The following is a 22048-nucleotide window of genomic DNA, read 5'->3' on the forward strand; positions in this document are numbered from 1 at the left end:
ATGTCATACACCTGAACCTAATATTATACTGTATGTTAACTGGTATTTCAATAAAAACTTTTTTTAAGGGGCGCCTGGGTGGCGCAGTCGGTTAAGCGTCCGACTTCAGCCAGGTCACGATCTTGCGGTCCGTGAGTTCGAGCCCCGCGTCGGGCTCTGGGCTGATGGCTCGGAGCCTGGAGCCTGTTTCCGATTCTGTGTCTCCCTCTCTCTCTGCCCCTCCCCCGTTCATGCTCTGTCTCTCTCTGTCCCAAAAATAAAAATAAAAAAACGTTGAAAAAAAAACCTTTTTTTAAAATCTAGGAAAGCAAATAAGAATTTGGAGGTCAGGATGGATATTGTAATAAAGACAACATGTCATGCGTATATTTTATATATATGTAGCAATTGAATAAAAAAGACAAAGAATCATACAGGAAAAATGGGCAAAGATTGGAAATACAAAGAAAAATCCCACTGACAAACAAACAATAACAAAAAGATACCCAAAATTACTAAGGAAGAGGATATGCAATTCAAGTAACTAAGACATTTCTTTACTGACTAGAAAAACATACAAACACAGATTATACTTATGTCTACTGGGGATGTGGAAAGGAGGCCACCGCATACATTGCTGCCAGGGAAATGTAAGGAATAACACCCTTGTGAAAAAACAATACCCCAATATCCATTAAAATTAAAACCCCAGGGGCACTTGGGTGGCTCAGTTGGTTAAGTGTCTGCCTTCGGCTCAGGTCTTGATCTCTGATCTCGAGCTCCACGTCAGGCTCTGTGCTGACAGCTCAGAGCGTGGAGCCTACTTCAGATTCTGTGTCTCCCTCTCTCTCTGCCCTCCCCCGCTCATGCTCTCTCTCTCAAAAATAAACATTAAAAAAATTTTTTTAATTAAAACCCCAGAAACTTTTCTCAGTAATAAATCTATTAGCACATATAAATCTATAAGGACATATCTTCAGAGAATATTTACCACAACACTGTTAGTGTAACAGCAAAAAAAAAAAAAGGAAACTAAGGCAAAAAAAGGAAACTAAATAAATTCCCATTAGCAAATTTTTTTAAATATGAAACTTTCAGCACTGGCTCCATTGTAGAGAAACAGACTATTTCATAATATGCTGGTGTGGGTATACACAGGTGCAACTTTATGGGAAGGAAACTAGAGGACTCTATTAAAATTTTATATTCCCATGCATTTGGACCTAGCAGCCCAACTTCCAGAAATGTGTCCTACTAAAACATGGCATGATGTATGTGTAAATATATCAAATCATTATACATTGTACACCTTAAACTAATACAATGTTATATGTCTATTTATACATCTAAATAAAACAGAGGAAAACAAGATAAGATTTTCACTACAGCCTTTATTTAATAAGACTTGGAAAGAAAGTAAATGTCTACTCTTTTTTTGTTTGTTTTTAATATGAAATTTATTGTCAAATTGGTTTCCATACAACACCCAGTGCTCATCCCAAAAGGTACCCTCCTCAATACCCATCACCCACCCTCCCCCTCCCTCCCACCCCCCCATCAACCCTCAGTTTGTTCTCAGTTTTTAAGAGTCTCTTATGCTTTGGCTCTCTCCCACTCTAACCTCTTTTTTTTTTTCTTCCCCTCCCCCATGGACTTCTGTTAAGTTTCTCAGGATCCACATAAGAGTGAAAACATATGGTATCTGTCTTTCTCTGTATGACTTACTTCACTTAGCATAACACTCTCCAGTTCCATCCACGTTGCTACAAAAGGCCATATTTCATTCTTTCTTTTTTAAAAAAATTTTTTTAATGTTTATTTTTGAGAGAAAGACAGAGTGCAAGCAGGAGAGGAGCAGCGAGAGAGGGAGACACAGAATCCAAAGTAGGCTCCAGGCTCTGACCTGTCAGCACAGAGCCCGACACAGGGCTCAAACCCACAAAACTGTGACATCATGGCCTGAGCTGAAGTCAGACACAACTGACTGAGCCACTCAGGAACCCCCTAAATCTTTACTCTTAATAAAATGGTTGAATAAATGATACATATGATACATATACACAATGATACATATACACAATTAAGTAACAACACAAACTTGAAAAAAAATGAGATAGCTCTCTGTATCGCTGAACTGGAAAGAAAAAACAGCCACTATGAAGTATAAAACGTAAACAAAACACTCTCTGTTTGTGATTTTTCCATAATTTGAGAAATTGAAAAAAAAAGTGGTTGGGGAAAATTAGATGCTTTGCCTTTTCTAAGAATCTCAAATGTCTGAACAGGTGAACCCTCTCCCTCCCCAACCTACCATATCTGACCTCAACCAGTTTTCTACATGCGCTACTACTATACTCATTTCCTCTATAAAATTCAGTGGCTTCAAGATATCTTTTCTCCTTTCCAGATATAAAAACGGTATTAAAATGTATATATTTTTAATTTTAATTACCCTCATTACTATAATTAATTTTTTCATACTCCTGTGGTAGAAATCCCTTGGTATAAATCAACATTACAAATCAGTGTTATTCCACATCTCCTGAACTACAATCCCTTTCAATTCTGAACAAGGAATAGACACTTCTTTGACTAAAGAATGTGTTTGTATCCTACTACATTCATAAATCTCAGCCTACCAAGTTTCACAACTCATAATAACAAATGTGGGGGAAGATTGAGGCTTCCTTCATTATTATTTTGTGGATTATTACATAGACCGATGGAAATAAAATCATAGCATTGTGTTCACCCTCTTTCCCAAATCTCCCTTGAAAAATACTGGGTGGGGGCGCCTGGGTGGCGCAGTCGGTTAAGCGTCCGACTTCAGCCAGGTCACGATCTCACGGTCCGTGAGTTCGAGCCCCGCGTCAGGCTCTGGGCTGATGGCTCAGAGCCTGGAGCCTGTTTCCGATTCTGTGTCTCCCTCTCTCTCTGCCCCTCCCCCGTTCATGCTCTGTCTCTCTCTGTCCCAAAAATAAATAAACGTTGAAAAAAAAATTTAAAAAAAAAAAAAGAAAGAAAAATACTGGGTACACTTCATTATTGTTCTATGTCAGGGGTCAATAAACTATGGTCTGCTACCTGTCTATATGGCCTGAAAGCTAAGAATGGTTTTCACATTTTTAAATGACTGCGGGTAAAATCAAAAGAAAAGTAGGGGCACCTGGGTGGATCAGTCAGTTAAGAGTCTGATTCTTGATTTTAGCTCAGGTCATGACCTCCCAGTCATGATATCGAGCCCCATGTCAGGCTGCACGATGGGCATGGAGCCTGCTTAAGATTCTCTCTCTCTCTCTCTCCCTCTCTCTCTCCCTCTCCCTCCCTCTCCCTCCCTCTCTCTCCCTCTCTCTCCCTCTTCCCTTTCCTCACATGTGCTCCCCCGCTCCCATCAAAAAATACATACAAAAAGTGTCCATACAAAAAGTTTTACTGGAACACAGCAATGGTCATTTGTTTGGTATTGTTTAATGCTGTTTTCACACTACAAAGACAGAGGAAAGTATGAGCCTCAAGGCCAAAAGTACAGCTTATCTGGTTCTTTACAGGAAAGATTTGCCAACCCCTATGTTCTGTGTCACATTACATGCCCTACATAATTTTATACTTTTACCTAAACATTCTCCAGCCTTTCCTTCCATATTCAGCATAAAGTCTTGTTAATTATCTATTACTCTCCAGGCAAACACATTCTTCATAGACCTTTGAAATGCACTTCCTCCTGGGAATGTCCTTAGTGTCCTTAGTCTAACCACATCCCTGATCACCTACAAACAGAAAACCAGAATGGAGTGCTAGCAACACCTTAAAAGTTACAAATGAACAAATCAAAACCAAAACCAAACTTCACCACCACCAGCCACCCTCCAAGGTGAAGCTAAAGAGGCTAACTCCCCAGTTAGTGGCTTTCAAACTACCCTATCTTAGAATTGAGGCGTTGTGTAAACTAAATTTTACCACCACTAAAATTCCTAATGGTCAAACAGCAAGGAGAAAAAAAAGTAAATGTTAATTTCCCAAGTTTAATCCTCTTCAAATCATTGGCTACCAGAAAAAAAAAGGGGGGGGGTGGGGGAAGTAGACCAATTATATGTAGTATGCATGACCCTAAATCCCTACATTTGATATTTTCTGCAAGTAAATCGTCTCTGGCCCCCTGGAGTAAAAGGTTAAATCTTGCACTGTGTTTGTAGACAATATCACAACTTACATAGGAACAAGATAGGCCGTTGGGCCATTTCCTCCTATAGGGTACACCAAAATTTGCCCATCTCTTTCAGTCAGCATTCTGCATACCAAGTGTTGGGGGAGAAGAGGCGGGACAAGCTGCCTTTTCTATGAACAATGTCAGACACTCCTAGCACTAACTCCTCCCCAGCCTCATCACACCTCTACCCTGCACTAGGTCCTCCCCAGCTCCATCACCTCTATTCAGGACCTCCTCCCCAGTCTCATCATACCTCTATCAGCAGAGTCTTCCTCCAAAGTCACAGGCGTGCAAAGCTTCCAGTAACAGAAGAGGAAAGCAGGAAGGCTATAATGCAAAAGTCTGGAGTTCCCACACAAGCATCATCTGCTCTTTGGGAAGATCTCAAGTCATAGCCCGAAAAGTGAAAAGAAATGGGACTTGGCTCGCACCCACTTAACAGGTGTTTACCGCACGCTTGCTAGAGGCCGGGCAGCGAGGGAAGAGCTTAGGATAGAAAGGTGAGCAGCAGAATGGCAGCTCTCCCGGGGCTCCCACTCCACTGGGGGAGGTAAACAATGTCTTTAAAGCCCGCCTAGGAATGCGAGGAGCATTTGAAGCCCACGGCAGGGACAATTTACCTAATCCTGTAATGTTAAAAGGCTAAAACTCAACCAGTCGGAAGTGACGTGACAGCTGAAACTTGCAGGTCCGCCACGTAACTGGCCGCCGCCTCAGCTAGCCACCTTCTCCCTGGACTGGCCTGAAGAGAGGATAAGTGTAGCTCAAAGTCCGCAACCTCCCTTGCCCTGCCCCCAGCGGCTCCCAGTCCCACCCGGAACCAGCAAGCGTGGCCAGAGCCGGGGCCCGCAGCCGGAGTGGGACTGCAGCGGTCTCTGGCACCCATCGGCGCCCTGCGGGCAATGGGGCTTCAGCGCTCAACCAGGCGCATGCGCGGCCCTCTTTCTCCTGAGGATTCCTCGGGTCACCTGAACGACCGCATTTCGGCCACCTGCCCCTCCGGGTCCCTTCTCGCTCTTGATTCCTCCAGCTGTTTCTCACCTCTGACCCCCTCCTTCTCCTTCTCCGCAGGCACTGCTAGGCCTTGCGGCGGCCGCCAGCCGACACCAAGGCTTCCACTGACACGAGCCTCTCGGCGCGGCTTCCGCTTCCGGCGAGTATTGTGTGTCGCGCTGCGGGGCGGGGGCGGGGGGAGGAGGAAGGAGGGAGGCAGCGCTCCGGCGGCTCCGCGCCCCGCACTCCCGGACCTGAAGCCGGGAAGGTAGGTGCTGTCCCGCTGCCGCGCCCGGGCCCTGGGGCCTGCCCCCGCCGGCCGGCTCGGCACGCCGCGTCCCAGCGCCCCGCGACTGCGTCACCGGCCCCCCGCACGTAACCACAGCTGCCTCCGCCCGCCTCGGGCCCGGGCGGACGTTTTGCCGCCCCGGCGACGTCAGCGCGTCCGGCGTTGCTTGGCTACCCCGCCGTTCCCCCGTCCCGCTGCCGCTCGCCTCCCCGGGTGAAACTCTGACGCCGTCACCGCGGGCCTCGGCTGCGTCATAGCGGCGGGCATCCCACCTTCACGTCACACCTTCTCCTCACCTGGACACGCATTCCTCCCTCCCTGTCAACCACGACGTTTCCTCTCCCCTTCTCCAATCCCCCTACGCCAGATCTGGCGAGAGAAGATGGAGACGAGGGTGGGCATGAGTTGTGGACGACGCTCAGGAGAGGGTCGCAAGGTGGGACCCCGGACAGTGGTAGAAACAAAATGAGGACGTCCCTCAAGTTTGCCCTTCTACTGAGACACAAGGAATAGAGGGAAAGAAATTACCAACCTGGAGGCACCCGAGGCCTCACTATGGCTGTAACTCCAAGTCCTCTCTATGCATCCCTAACCTTTTCCCCATTTCTTTTTCACACCACTTCTTTGCCAGTCTAGATCCATCCTGGTCCCTAACTCTGCATACAGTTCAACTTACCCCAGGTGAGGAGACCACCTAATTTCTAGAAAAAAGGGACAGGTTCACTAGTTGGATTCTCTTCGGTAAAGAAAAATCATCTAACTCAACTTCTCTCCTAGTTGAGGAAAGAATTCAGGTCCAAATAAGGTATCAGCTCCAACTCCAAATTAAACACTTTTCATGTGTGCCAACAACAATATATACAGTAATCATTGTTAACCCTATTCACCACATGGCCACTTCTTTCTTAGCACTTAGACCTACTAAATTTCCTTTCTTCTGTTGGAAGGGAGGGTGGATAGAGAAATCCATGGTTTCATCGATAAAAGTGGTGATTTTCAAGGAAGGAGTGGGGGACCAGCTTTATAAATCTCTTTGATGCATTTCCAACATTTTGAGCCTTAACTTGAGGGAGACTTTAATTGCCTCTTTCTCTAATTCCCAGCCACTCCAGAACCTACTAGTTGGAGGCACAGTACATCCAAGGTATTAGTTATCAGTAGCTATTTCAAAACTCCAGTCACTGCTGAATATTTAGGATAGACTTGTCAGCCTTCTTTTCAAGAAGTATATACTTTCAAGAAGTATATACTCTTTAGTGTAGTTGCCACGTATTAATCACTTTTCAGCAGTCCTAAATGTCTAAGTGCACTCAAATAAATGAGATGTTGGGTGAATAATGTCATTCCAAGAAGAAGACACACTTCCCCTAGACTACTCTAATAAAGGGAAGAATAATTTCAAGTTTTCCTGAAAAGAAGAGGTTGTTACCCTTGCCTAATATTCCTTTTATTACCCTTGAAACAGAGGACAATGGCAGAGAAGCCTATGCTCCAGGGGGCTATTGTAATAAAACTCTTCTGTAACATTAAACTTTAAAATATACTTAAGAAATCTTAATACTTGGACTTTTATGGCATGTTTCACTTTCCCAAGATCCTTTCTCACTATTAGAAAACTATATCTAGTAGGGATACAATGGTCTGCTTTTAAGATACATGTGTACTGAGCCTAGATCAGAAGAAGTGTGCTGGGCTAGAGTTGAAAGAAGCCTCTAATAAGAGAAAGCAGAGGTAAAAGACAAAAGAGATTGGTGGTTGGGTGTCAGTTTGCTGAACAGGAAAAAAAATTAGACTGATGGTTGGGAGTCACAAGGTTTGGAAATAGAGAAACAAAAGAGAAGTTGTATCTAGTGGAAGAGAAAATGTAAAATACCAAGATGGGGCTAACTGGAGTTAGGATTTATCATGGGAGTAAATGCCAGTCCAGGGACACAAAAAAATTAAACCTCCAACTAATATTTTTCTTTCTCTGCCCCCTTTTCATCCCTAAGTTAAATAATGGCAGAAACAAGTCTGTTAGAGGCTGGAGCCTCTGCAGCCTCCACAGCTGCAGCTCTGGAGAACTTACAGGTGGAGGCGAGTTGCTCTGTCTGCCTGGAGTATCTGAAGGAGCCTGTCATCATTGAGTGTGGGCACAACTTCTGCAAAGCTTGCATCACCCGCTGGTGGGAGGACCTAGAGAGGGACTTCCCTTGTCCTGTCTGTCGAAAAACATCTCGCTACCGCAGTCTCCGGCCTAATCGACAGCTAGGCAGCATGGTGGAAATTGCCAAGCAGCTCCAGGCTGTCAAGCGGAAGATCCGAGATGAGAGCCTCTGCCCCCAGCACCATGAGGCCCTCAGCCTTTTCTGCTATGAGGACCAGGAGGCTGTATGCTTGATATGTGCAATTTCCCACACCCACCGGGCCCACACCGTCGTGCCACTGGATGATGCCACACAGGAGTACAAGGTGGGGAACCACACACATGATGCCAACATGGGGCATGAGGGAGGAGCACAGAAGATGGGAGACTCCCTAGGTAAAGGATCCTAAGCTCCTAACAGCAAGACCATAACTGGTCTTTACTCTCTAGTCCCCTCAGAGCTACAAACACAGAGGGCACAGAGTACATCTAATCAGTTATCCCCAAGCATGGGGATATGTGTGGTGTTGTATTATATAAATGAATGAAACCACTTGGAGATTATCAAACTTAGGAAAAACTGAAAAGTAGTCTGGTTTCATTTTTTTTTTTTTTTTACATTTATTTATTTTCGAGAGACAGAGTGAGACAAAGTGAGAGTTGGGGAGAGGCAGAGAGAGAGGGAGACACAGGATCGGAAGCAGGCTCCAGGCTCTGAGCTGTCAGCACAGAGCCTGATGCGGGGCTCAAACCCACAGACTGTGAGAGCATGACCTGAGCCGAAGTTGGACACTCAACCAACTGAGCCACCCAGGTGCCCCTAGTCTGGTTTCATTCTATCCCCCTGCTCAAAATGTTCCTTATTTTCCCATTGGTATTGGGAATAGATAACATCAGTTTACACTGATCCCCACCAGACTAAGATGTTTGCATCTTCCCAGATAATGGATAATGTGGCATCTGATTTAAGTACTGCTGGGACACAGGGTAAATGTTCAAGTAGTAGGAACTAAAGATTTTAATATGTTAGCACTGTATCAAGTATTTTGCTTAATTATGTTAATAAAATCTTGGAAGCAAGATTTAAAGTAGTCTACAGTGTAAGTAATACAGATTTATTTGCAGGTGGTTAGAGTTGGATGAGAGGACAAGTTTAAAGAAGACTATCAAAATACAGAAAGTCACTTTGACCATAATAGGCAGTCACTTGAGTAACAAAATGACAGGATTGGGGAAGGACACGGAGTTGGTGACAGCTGGACAACTGTGAGATTCAGTGAGAGGAAAGTTCTTGGTGAGCAAGGAAGATGATGGGGACAGACTGGTTGCAGGAGGAGGGACCAAAAGTTGACACCCCAAATGACAGACAAAGAAAGAAGTGGGATCAAGAGGTGGTGAGATAGACAGGAAGCAAACAAATGGTTTCAAACTAATGGGTTAACCTCTGAATGTAGGATATGCCAGCCACCCCAAAATCCCACCTCTCCCACTTCCCACCCTCAGGAAAAACTGCAGAAGTGCCTGGAGCCCCTGGAGCAGAAATTGCAGGAGATCACCCGCTGCAAGTCCTCTGAGGAGAAGAAGCCTGGAGAGCTCAAGGTAAAGGCAGGTGATTCCATTTGGGCTGCTTTGCAGGCAATTAACCATACATTATTTAATCCACCAGTTCTGATTCATTGGAAAACTGCTTTTCTCTTAAAAACAATGGTATTTTGTTAGGCTTCTTTGTCATTAAACATTGCATTAAAGTATTTGTCATGAATTAAGTATTGTAGAGAAGGATGTAAGAGGTGAAGGAAGGATGGACAGAATACTTTACATCTGACAAGTTGAGGGAGTTCATGCGCACTGGTCTTTTTTCTTGTAAAACAGGAATGAGAGGCAGGGAGAGAGCAGGGATAGGAGTTTCTTAGAGGGATTGAGGAGAGGAGAATTTGGAAGGCTCACTGGGGTGGAAGAAAGAAGCAACTGACCAAGAGCTCACAAAAATGCCCAGTGACTTTTAGGACTACATTCTCTTAAGTAAGCTCAGGTATGCTAGATGATGTTGGTTCATTCCTAGACTGTTCCCCTGTCTACCCTACATCTGTAGGATCCTATCTGTCCTTCAGGCAGGATAAAAGCCACTTCCTATGTAGCCTTTCTTGACCCTTCAGAAATTGATTTTCTTAATTTTCATATAATTTTACTTCTCTTTCATGTATTACCATAGTTGTAGCATGATATTTTGGTAACTGTCTTATTTTATTGGACAGTGAACAATTCCTAATAGTGGCAGTAATAACTGTTTATTGAGTCCTGTGTGTTAATTCATTGGGTGTCCATGACATTCCAAATGTACAGGGTTGTGTTAAGTTTTAGTGGGACCTAGATGAGCTGTCAGACAAAGGGAAGGAAGTCCTGAAGGTCATCTTTAGCAAGGGTGAACTTAGATCTCTTGTAAAGTGAGTATTATTACCCCTAGTTATCACAGGAGGAAACAACTTGGATAAGTTCTAGTCCAAGATCACATAGCCAGTATGGGACAAAATCAGGGATATTAGCTCTGCATGAATCTATAAATATGTATTAAGTTTCCAGTATAGACCAAATTCTGTGTTTGACACTGGGGAAAAATGATGAGCAAACACACAGTCCCTGTCCTGCTTAAGCTTACAGTCAAGTAGAGAAAACAGATAATGACATGGCACAAAAAGCACAGTTGCAAATTCATAAGAAGACAACATAGAAATTTGACCTCATTAAAAGCTTCCAGAAGAAATAATTCGCTTTTGGAGTTGAGATTTAGGGATCACCAGAGATTAAACACAACTTTGAAAATAGTAGGAACACTAATTTTTTAACAATGACAACATTTTGACAGAAAGCAAGTATTATTAAGTATTACTAAGTATTACCTTAGTCCTTTATATATTTGAATAAAACAAGATTTTGAACTTTTAAAATATTAATTAATTTTGATTGCAAAGGTGAACTTTAAAAAAAAGTTCTTTGTTCTTTTGGAGGGCTCCTGAGAAACTTAAAATATGTGAAAACGAAGCTTATTCCCAGTCATTAACTTTCCTGTTCCTGTTGATCACCTTCTTAAAGGTAAAGAATAAAGAGGGGAATAAAAATTTTTAAAAACCTTTTAAATGCTTGAACAGAACTGTGGTATTTTTAAAAATTCAGTGGTCTCTGAAACTGCCACCAACATTCCTTTTGTAACCATTTGAATTCTCCGAAACCTCTCCCTCATCCCTATTTCCAGAATCAGACCCAATGCCCCTTTTAAAAATAAATAATTTGTAATTAACCATGCTGAAGTGGAAATTATAGATAAAATAACTTATCTGCATAATTTTATAAAGAGATTATTATGCCCAACACACACACACACACACACACACACACACACACACACACACAACATAGAGGAAAGTGATTTATAATAAAATCTGGTATGTAAATATTTGGGCATTACTATCCTGAAAGACACCACAATATAGTTTTATCCTTGCATCTCTCTGTGACACCATCAACAATGCAACAAATACAAATTCAGACTCAGGTAATTGCGTAGTAATGTTGACAAGCACCACAAGCAGCTTAGCTCTTAGTGACATAATTTTTCAAAATGATAAGTAACTTTTGATAAAGTTCTAAGAAAAACAAAATACAGTCTTAGTTTTATTCAGCTGTTTCTGAAAAAATCAGGTATATTAAAATTGGGTAAGAATTACTCTGTTTATGTATAAAATGGCATTTAAGTCTAGGCCTATGTTTTTGAATATCCAGCGGAACATAGAAAATGATGCAGGACTGTGCATGTTGCAGGGTCATCTCACACATTGGAGTGCTAGCAGCCCACCAGAGTACCCCCTATTATGGCAAACAAAAAGATGCCCCTTGTTTCTAAAATATCCCTAGTGGGAAGTAACACCTTCATTAAGAACCACTGCCATACAACTATAGAGTGGGAAAAAAAAAGAGAAGAATGATGGGATTATATAAGAGAGACCCCTTTGGGTTCCTATTAAACATAGTTATTAATCCTAAATTCTACCCATACATCACCTCTCAACATAGACACACATGTAGACACACAGACACACACACACACACACAGGAAAAAAGGTTGTATTTCAAGGGTTGGTAACCTTAGAAAATTCAGTTATTTTATCAGAATAATTGAGTTTATTCAGGAATAGCAGAGAACTGCAATTCAGGACAAGCAAGTTAAGGCAAAACCATAGGCAAGTCCAGAGAACAAAGCAGAGGACCACTCTTTTATATAGGAAAGGCGGGGATTGGGAAGAAAATCCTTGGAGTAAACTCGGAGTTCAGAGTATAGTGACTTTTTATTGGCTAGGTTGTGACAGTCTATCATTGGCTGGGCTTGTTGACTGCAAAAAGAAAACCTTTCTTCCTCCTGCTGGTGTAGTAAGGTAGTATGGACCTATAAGGTACATCTCTACCTGTTGGGATAACAATTGACCAGTGGTGGGGCGTGAGTGCTCCCCCTGCTGGCAACCTGACCATTTTAGCCAGGTTTCCTTTATTAATTTCCACAGAGTAAATGTGTTAAGAATATATTTTGTTCCAGTGTGTACCTGAGAAGGCAGCAGTAGAATAGGAAGCAACAACTCTAGAACTGGAGCTAGCCAGCCTCTGCTGAGAATTAGCTTGAAATCCAGAAACACCAGGCTTGTAAGGCTTTGCAGCCCCTCTGTATTCACCCTCAGCCGTACCTTTCAGTTTCTATCTGCATTTTACTTCCAGAGTCCCAATCTCTGCTTCTCTCTTGCTTCCCTGTTGGGTTTATTTCTCCCCATCAGTCATATGACACTTGGAGAATACGTCTGAGCAGATCACTTGTTGCAGTGGAGGTAGAGAAGGAAGGATGTGCTTGCTAATAACCCTCAGAAAGTATTATGGCTGGTGTTTTAGTCCCATATTATCAAATTTCAGGAATGTTAAAGGTTTAAGTCTGTGTGGTAGCTGAGAGAAAAACGTCAAATTTCAATATATAATTCACTAACAAATTTCTGGAACCTATTCCTGGGATGGGAACTGTCAGTTGTCTGAAGTGACTTGAAACTATTAACATGTTATTCCCTGAAATCTATATACAGTTGACCCTTGAACAACAAAGTTAGGGGTACCAACCCCAGTCCAGTCAAAAATCAGCATATAACTTTCAACTCCCCAAAAACTTAATTCTTAATAGCCTACTATTGACCAGAAGCATTAGTGATGATGACATAAAAAGTGATTAATACCTATTTTATATGTTTGTATTGTATACTATATTCTCACAATAAAGTGAGCTAGAGAAAGGAAACTTACTGAGAAAATCGTAAGGAAAAGAAAATACCTTTATGGTACTATACCATATTGAACCAAAAAATTCTGTGTATAAGTGGACTCTCACAGTTCAAACTCATGTTGTTCAACAGTCAACTGTATATATTTGGTAACAACTCATAACTAAAATCTTACTGATTCTGATACTTTTCCAGTTGGTCTCTGGTTTTTAGTGGGTAGATGTCTAGCAATATACAAATGATGATCATCTGGTCTCCAACTTCCCAGTATTTATTATTTTCCTTTTCTTGATAAATTTCATTAGCTATAACTTTAGCATTGAAACTAGCAAAAATATCTTGTATCCATAATAATAGATGTCTCTAGGGGCGCCTGGGTGGCGCAGTCGGTTGAGCGTCCGACTTCAGCCAGGTCACGATCTCGCGGTCCGTGGGTTCAAGCCTCGCGTCGGGCTCTGGGCTGATGGCTCAGAGCCTGGAGCCTGTTTCCGATTCTGTGTCTCCCTCTCTCTCTCTGCCCCTCCCCTGTTCACGCTCTGTCTCTCTCTGTCCCAAAAATAAATAAACGTTGAAAAAAAAAATTAAAAAAAAAAATAGATGTCTCTATATTATTGAGTTCTTATATTTTGCATTTTTTTCACCAAACCAGAAGTATAGCTTTTTTAGAAGTTAATTTAATAAAGAAAATTAAATATTTTTTCAAATAATTTTTTTTAAGTTTATTTTTATTTGAGAGAAAGACAGAGAGCAAGCAGGGGAGGGACAGAGAGCAGGGGACAGAATCCCAAGCAGGCTCTGTGTTGCCGCCACAGAGCCCTATGTGGGGCTTGAACTCATGAACCATGAGATCATGACCTGAGCTGAAGTCAAGAGTTGGACACTTAACTGACTGAGCCACTCAGGCACCCCTAAAATTAAAATTTTTTTAAACACTGATTTTTTTTTTAATCTCCCCAGTAGTCTTCACTCCCAAGTCACCAGTAGGGGTGATAATGGGGATGGAGCCATTACTTAGAGGAGATTTCAATGGAGAGAAACATGAGTGTCCTGTTAGAGTATTTGCAATGACACTGGAAATCTGTTAATTCATACACATGGTGGGTAGGGAAAGGCTCCCTTATGCCCCACTGGCCCTGTTAAGTATAATGCTTTCCCTATTTTCTTAGAGACTAGTGGAGTGTCGCCGACAACAGATCTTAAAGGAATTTGAAGAGCTTCATAGGCGGCTGGATGAAGAACAGCAGATGTTGCTTTCACGCCTGGAGGAGGAGGAACAGGACATTCTACAGCGCCTCCGAGAAAATGCTGCTCACCTTGGAGACAGGCGCCGGGACCTGGCCCACTTGGCTGCTGAGGTGGAGGGCAAGTGCTTACAGTCGGGCTTCGAGATGCTTAAGGTTCGACCTTTGCCCCTGTATAGCCTCTCAGGTCAAGTGCAGTATAGCTTTGCACAGGCCATTCTGTCAACCTGGGATGCTCATCCTCCTGCTCTGCTTCTCTAATCCAGTTCTTTCTTCCAGACATACTCAAAGGATCTTTTTCTACAGAAAGTCTTCTTCTGATTTCTCCCATCCCCTTCTAATCATTTCTGTGTTCTTATGTCTTGTGAACAATATGTGCTTAATTTGTACCAAAGAAAAAATTCACTCCTTTGAAAGGAGGGAAATCTAGTCTGAATCAGTGAAAAAACTATACATTAAAAATTATGTGAATGCAGTTGCCATTACTTTTAGGTCCTGGAACTTGATTTACCTAGTGCTAAAAACAAACAAACAAACAAAAAAATAGAAACCTAGTTTGAAGGACACTTGAAATTATGTATAAATAATATATTAACTTTTGCTATGTAAATAATGACTCTAAAATGTTTGAAATAATTTGTTCTTTTAAGCAGATGAATGGTGTTAGCAAGGTTGTAGGAAACATATCTCTTTTTAGAGATCAGATTACCAGCATTTGAATCAGTGAGGCTTCATTGTACATTTATCTGCATGTTATGTATTGCTTGGTACTTATTCTTGTGTCCTTTCATGTATGTGTGTTCTGCCTTCCACATTAAACTGGGAAATCCTTGGGGGGCAAAGATTTGTCTTCTTTGTCTTCTGGACCCCAAGTATTCAAAAATCAGGATTGGCACACAATTATCAATGTTTATTAACCAGTACCAGATGGGGATAGCAACAACAACAACAGGAAAGTGATTCATTCCAATGCCACCAGTCTGTACTGATCCTCAAGGAGACAGGTGTGTGGTTGGTACTTGGGGGACAGAGTATAGAGCAGACACAATCCCTGTCCCTTGCATTGAGCTCCCAGTGTCCTTGAGGAGCAAGACAAACACACAAGAAACCATTTGGAAGTGATATAAATTACCAAGCTTGATGCTATCCAAAAGTTGAAAACAGAGATCAGATTGGGAAAGATGTACTCTGATCCCTCTGGAGCGCTTCCCTTTGCATTTTGACCCTCAGATTGCCCTATTCCTATTTTATAGATCTAGAATTTTGGGGAGGAGGGGGAACCTTTTGCCTTTAGGACCCTTGACTACCAGGACCAATATTGCTTTCTTTTCTCCTTCCCTCTAGGATGTCAAAAGTACCCTGGAAAAGTAAGTGATTCTTGCATCTCTTTGAGTGAGTTAGGTCTTGGCTTAGAAACCAAGGGTACAGTAAGGAGTAGGGGAGAATGATGGGAAAGTCACACAGTGTCTGGATAGGATGTGGGAGAAGGTTCATTGCGTCCATGAAGGCTGTTAGAGAGCAAATCATTGGGAGTAAGAGTACATTACCATTTCCCCATTGAGCATCAGGACTAACTTGGTAAGGAAGAAACCAAGGTAATGTAGAACCAGATGCTACCTTTGTCCATGGGTGGAAATGTGTCCAAACAAGACAGACAAAGGAAGGGGTTGGGAGAGTGGGGAGGGTGATTACCCATTTGCATGAAATATAGCAATACCCCCAGAAAGTTCTGAGACTCATTCTTAAAATAAGACTCTGTCCAGGGGACCCTATGGCTCTCCATAGATTGGCAAAAGAAAGCAGTAAGTACTTGTCTTCAGGGAGGAGGGAGAAAATGGGAGGATGGAGAATTTTAGTTTCTCCCTAAATATGACAATATCTGCATACTCACTCAGCTGGAGCTTCCCCTGACCCTGCCCTTTCTTCCCCTATCTCCCTATCCCTCCTAGATGTGAGAAGGTGAAGACCATGGAGGTGACTTCAGTGTCCATAGAGCTGGAAAAGAACTTCAGCAATTTCCCCCGACAGTACTTTGCCCTAAGGAAAATCCTTAAACAGCTAATTGGTGAGTTGTTCCCAAAAATAAACTAGCAGAGGAAATCAGCAGAGAAGAAAGTCTTTAAGTCCCACTTTATCTGGGCTTCAGTTGTACCATCTGTCATTTTGTGCCCATGGCCACACCCACCCCTTTACCTGGCTTTCAATCTCACTGTGAGTGACAGAGCTTAGGTGTCATCTACTCTTAGGCCCACACTTTTCTAAATAGGGACCCATAGAAGTTAAATAATATGCCTAAACTTGTCCTTTTTTGAGAACGAGAGGGAGTGCCATTAATATTTACTCAGAGAAAATAGTCACAAACCAGGACTGTTCCAGGAAACCAGATACATGGTCACCCTATCTCTGGACCATACTGCTGTCTTGCTGTGTATCTTTCTTAACATTTTCTGTCCTTTCTGGCCCTTGGACTGTGACTTGTGCTTCATCACTCAGTGAGATGATGTCACAGGGGGATGAAAAAGGGATAAGGCAGGAGCCTAAACCATCAGCCCTTGCAGAATTGAGATTATTATCTGTTTACTTTAGGGCCAGGGTAAGAAGGGAAGCTGTTGTTCCCTCCTCTCCCTTAGGTGACAGCATGGATTGAGAAAGTTAAACCATGGTGTTCTGGGGACCTTTAAGGAAACAAGTTTGTAAAGGCAGGCTGGGAGAGTGAGGCAGGGGCATTTAGCTATTCCCATCCTCATCTAGCTCCCCACTCTGGCTTCTCCCGCCAGCGGATGTGACCCTGGACCCAGAGACTGCTCACCCTAACCTAGTCCTGTCCGAAGATCGTAAGAGCGTCAAGTTTGTGGAGACAAGACTCCGGGATCTCCCTGACACACCACGGCGATTCACCTTCTATCCTTGTGTCCTGGCTACTGAGGGCTTCACCTCAGGCCGACACTACTGGGAGGTGGAGGTGGGTGATAAGACCCACTGGGCAGTGGGCGTGTGCCGTGACTCCGTAAGCCGAAAGGGCGAGCTGACTCCACTCCCTGAGACTGGCTACTGGCGGGTGCGGCTGTGGAACGGGGACAAATATGCAGCCACCACCACGCCTTTTACCCCTTTGCACATCAAGGTGAAACCCAAACGGGTAGGCATATTCCTAGACTATGAGGCCGGCACACTGTCTTTTTACAATGTCACAGACCGCTCTCATATCTACACCTTTACTGATACTTTTACTGAGAAACTTTGGCCCCTCTTCTATCCAGGCATCCGTGCTGGTCGGAAGAATGCTGCACCACTTACAATCAGGCCCCCAACAGATTGGGAGTGACAGGTAGGGATGTGGGAATAATTGGGGTGAGTCAGGGTCAAGAGCTATGGGCCTTCCTTCCTGTGACCTGCTGGAACGTCTTCGTGTCTGCCTGGTTCCAGTCCTGCACTGTTTAGGAGAAGCACCTTGGTTTCTAGAATGGTTTATATGGAGGAGTATGTAGGACTGGTCTGGGATGAGCACACAGCTGTCTCTCTCCTAACCGTCAGGGTGGGGAATTAGTTCCCAGGGGTTATCTCCCCTGAAGTCCATCAGGTTTTCTATTGCACATGGATAGGTTAGGAAGGAAGGAGAGGCTTTTCCAGAAACAAAAAGTCTGTGAGAGGGTCTGACTTGCTCAAAACCAGAAGAGGAAACAGAAACCCCTGTACGTTCTTTTAAGGGGTTCTTATTTGTTGAGAAAGATCAGAGGGGTCTGTGTACCTCTAGACTAAAATAAAGATGAATGATAGTTGCTCTTGTGGGTCTAGAAGTTAAGGAGTTTTTTTGTTTGTTTGTTTTTTGTTTTTGAGAGCAGAGATTGGGCATCAAGAAGATTAGAAAGGAAGTTGGGAAAGGGGCTAAAGGAACAGATTCCTAACAGAGTTTCTTTGGTCTTCTACTCCCAGAGTAAGTTGCCATTATGAGTAGGATTGGCCAGAGGTAGGAATGTGGGGAGGAGAGGGTGAGAAGAAATGAGAGGAGAACCCAAGTCCCTGCCTCAGCCTTCAGCAAAGCTGGCTTATTGCCTGTCTCCTTAGAGTTGGTTGTCTCCAAGAATCGGTCAGTCACCTTTCTCCTGCAGAGGTGAGGTGCCAGAGACCCCTCAAGACATGTCTACCCTTTCACTGCTTTCCCAAGGGGACCTGGAAAGGACAGTCAAGTATTAGAGGAAAGAGAAAGGTATTTCTATCCAAAGCCCTGGCCTTAAAGAATGTTACTAAGTATCTGCTCCCAAGTTGTCAGCCTTGTTACTTGGTTAAGGTGTCCAAGCCAAAAAGGGAGAAGGAAAATGGAGTCTTCCTCACCCTGAGGACAGGGTAGAAGACAGGGTATGTAGAGCAAAGTGTCACATAGGCAACCTCCTTTAGCCTATGTTCATATGGCCTGGAACTAGTGTTCACAAGAGCCAGTCTCTTGCATATTTGTTGCCATCCTTCACCTTTTGCCATTTCCCCTATCAGAGAATGTAAATCATTTTAACATTAGGCCAAAATAAACAACTTGTAGGGTACATATGTTGTCAAAAAAGGTTAAAGCGATGCATGCCAAACCAAACTAAAATGATTTGGAATATCTGCTACTTGGGTGATCAGGGATTCACAGAAGATTGGGACAAGAAACTGCAGTTTATTGAGAGTGTTTCACTTCCTCCTACCACCTCAACAGGACTTTGTCCAGACTCTCCTCTTACCTTTGTGCCTTGACTGTGGTTCTTTGTGGCAAGATGCTTTGGTTGGTAAAACATAACATGGAACAAAGGATCCACTGAAGTGATCTCTGTGTTGTGTGGTAATTTGACAATGGTCTTGTGTTATGTAAGAATTACTGATGTTAAAAGTGCATGTTCTTGGGGCTGTCCTCAGTGATTGATCAAAGTCTGGGGTAGGGCTGGGCCTCTACATTTTAAACACACTCCTCATTTGAATTCAGGGAACTTTGGGAAATTAGTCCCAGAGGAAGTTTGGGCCATTTCTTCTGAGCTGAAGGGCTGGTTCCCTGCCTGGCCTGATGGGGTTTGAAGAAGGGAGAGAGGCCTCATTCTCTCCTTACTTAATTCTGCCCTCTCCCTGTCTCAGGGTTCATTCATGTTATGCCCTTCCACCCCACATTCCTCTACTCTTGACTTCAGGAAATGCTGGTCATTATCTATGAGACAAAGGTAAACACAGGATGTCAAACAGAACAAACAGGAGACTGAGGTCAGAGTAAGGGATGTTAAATATATGCCTTGGGTAGGGGTCTGGGGGAGAGGAGAGTTTCAGAGACAGGAGATGCTGTCAAAATTTCTGTGCTCCAGTACCTAAGACTAGGAGTTAGCTAGGATCACCTACTATGTGTCTAGCACTGCATAACACAAAGTGTTTTTTGGGTAAGTGGAAAGGAATGGGAATAAGCTGTACTTCCCTCCCTCCACCACCCTCATGATCCTTTCCAATTTCACTCCCACCAGTACCAGTGCTTTTTTTGAATGTATAAGTTCTGTTTCTTCAGTCTGTAGATCTTCCAGGCATCTATCTACCTTTGGCTTGTGGAGAGTAGGGAAGAAGTTCTAGCAGGTATAAATTGCATATAACCATCTCCCCAGCCTATCTACATAAAGAGACCAGTATTCTGTCCTGAAAATATTTCCTAGTTTAAGATAATCTCCTGTTCCACTAGCCTTTCCTACCTAGTACAGTTGATCATGGGCTTGAGGAAGACTAGAAGAAGGCCAAAACTCAGAAAGGCGCCCTGGGCTTGGATTGCATGGATGAGTATGGGTTTACAAACAGCTGGGTCTGTGAGACCACAGGGTGGCGCCAGAGTAAGGATCTCCCTGAGAGAGGCCCAGGAACTACACTTCCCAGGAGGCCTTGTGCAGGCGCCCGAGACGGAGCTATCGGAGGGGCAGGACCTGCGGACGCTCGCTCGTGAGGCGCTAGTGCAGCGTCGATGGCTGGCCCAGTAAAGGACCGAGAGGCCTTCCAGAGGCTAAACTTCCTGTACCAGGCAAGTCCGTCGGGGCGTTTGGGGAGGCGACTGGGTTTGGCCGGCCACCGAGTGACAGTTTCCCTTCCCTAGGCCGCCCACTGTGTCCTTGCGCAGGACCCCAAGAACCAGGCGCTGGCGAGGTTTTACTGCCACACGGAGAGGACCATCGCAAAGCGGCTGGTCTTGCGGCGGTGAGACGCTCCGGGAGCCTGGTGGCGGGCGGGACGTGGGAAGAATGGGGAGAATGAGCGCAGGCGCTCGGATCACCATCCCCCTCCGCCCACAGGGACCCCTCAGTGAAGAGGACCCTCTGTCGTGGCTGCTCTTCCCTTCTTATCCCTGGCCTCACCTGCACCCAGCGTCAGAGACGTGAGTGCTCCTACTAACGTGGGGTGATTGAGGTGCAGTAGTGGGTTGGGGAGGGGATCCCCTTCCTTGCTTTAGATGGGCGTCTAGCGTGGGATTTGCAGCAGCCGACATTTTCCAGCTTTGGGTTAAATTGGTAACTCCTCTGGGACAAACGAAGATCTGGACAATAGGGAAATGATGTTGCTATAAGAGGTAACCCACCCATACATAATAATAGGTGTTATTTTGCATTGTGGAGGACAGGATTCACATCACTGTTTTCATTCATTCATTAAACAAATATTGATTTTTCTTTCTAAGGTGTATCAAGTATTGTATGAGATACATTATTCTCATTGAAATTATAGTCTGATAGAATAGACTAAGAAACAATTAAAATAGTGTAGAAAAATGCTTTAATTGGGGAGGTAACATTACTTATACCAGTAGTGATGAGGTTCATGATAAGCAAAAGGAGTGAAGAGATGGAAATTCTAGGCATGTGTGAGGACTCTGAGACAAGAGAGCTTGTGGTGCTGTCAAGGAGACCAGAGTTTAGGAGCCTGGAGTTTGAGGTGGACAAGGTTAAAGCATGAGGCTGGAGAAGGAAACAGGGCAGATCTTAAAGAGACTTCTAAGGACTTTGGACCTTATCTTAAAAGGATACAAAAAAATTGATGGAGGGGCGCCTGGGTGGCGCAGTCGGTTAAGCGTCTGGCTTCAGCCAGGTCACGATCTCGCGGTCCGTGAGTTCGAGCCCCGCGTCAGGCTCTGGGCTGATGGCTTGGAGCCTGTTTCGGATTCTGTGTCTCCCTCTCTCTCTGCCCCTCCCCCGTTCATGCTCTGTCTCTCTCTGTCCCAAAAATAAATAAAAACGTTGAAAAAAATTTTAAAAAAAAATTTGATGGACTTTAAGCAGGGGTAAGACATCTCAAATTTGTATTCAAAGTTGGGGAGGGTTGGAATTCGTACCGAAAAACAGTGGAGGCAAAATTGGATGAAGGAGAGCTTTTCTTCTCCTAAATCTGGGCACTCTTTCCCCACCCCACCCCTGCTTAAACCCCAGGATGCAGGGGACAGCGCTGGACAGTACAGACTTGCCTAACATGCCAGCGCAGCCAACGTTTCCTCAATGATCCTGATCATCTGCTCTGGGGAGACCGGCCTGAGGCCCAGCTGGGGAGCCATGCAGGTGAGAGGTTTGTAGAGGAAAACTGAGGATACTCCAGGAAGATTGGAGTGATGGGGGGCATAGATCTGATGAGGTTACACAGGTGGATTCTACGTTGCTGGGAGAGGTGCCACAGTCTTATAAAACCCAAATTCTCATCTACACAGATCCCAAATCTCCACAACCCCTGCCAAACACAGCCCACCCCATTCTAGCCCACCTCTGTGAGGAGAAAGTGCAGCATGAGAGCTCCAGCCACCAGTGATGGATTCATCTTATCTTCGAAATAAATAAAGTATATTGGTGTCTCACTTTGTGTGATTCTGTGAGTATTTCAGCTCTTCATTCTATTTTCCTCTGTTTCGGTTGGTATTTCTCTGTCACTGGCTAA

At 43.9% G+C, this 22048-nt stretch overlaps 1 protein-coding gene across 3 annotated transcripts; it reads left to right on the forward strand.

Annotated features, from left to right (window-relative positions):
- Positions 1-5341: 5341 nt before the first annotated feature.
- On the forward strand, positions 5342-21968 carry LOC112853516 (E3 ubiquitin-protein ligase TRIM39). 3 transcript variants are annotated; one of them, XM_086706461.1, is made up of 11 exons: positions 5342-5447; positions 7460-7919; positions 9097-9192; positions 14066-14296; positions 15485-15507; positions 16090-16205; positions 16918-17102; positions 20229-20329; positions 20425-20507; positions 21553-21678; positions 21825-21968. In XM_086706461.1, the coding sequence occupies exons 2-11, from the start codon at positions 7467-7469 to the stop codon at positions 21920-21922; spliced, it is 1512 nt and encodes a 503-aa protein (XP_086562587.1). In that variant the 5' UTR covers positions 5342-5447; positions 7460-7466; the 3' UTR covers positions 21923-21968. The 3 variants fall into 3 exon arrangements, with proteins under 3 accessions (XP_086562587.1, XP_025772846.1, XP_025772849.1); XM_025917061.2 differs by lacking the exons at positions 5342-5447; positions 20229-20329; positions 20425-20507; positions 21553-21678; positions 21825-21968 and adding an exon at positions 5507-6149 and having other exon boundaries at positions 16918-18941; XM_025917064.2 differs by lacking the exons at positions 5342-5447; positions 7460-7919; positions 9097-9192; ... (2 more) ...; positions 16090-16205; positions 16918-17102 and adding an exon at positions 17473-20156.
- The last annotated feature ends 80 nt before the right edge of the window (positions 21969-22048 follow it).

The sequence above is a fragment of the Puma concolor genome, chromosome B2, assembly GCF_028749965.1.
Source record: "Puma concolor isolate L17-30 chromosome B2, mPumCon1.1.hap2, whole genome shotgun sequence".
Lineage (NCBI taxonomy): Eukaryota > Metazoa > Chordata > Mammalia > Carnivora > Felidae > Puma > Puma concolor.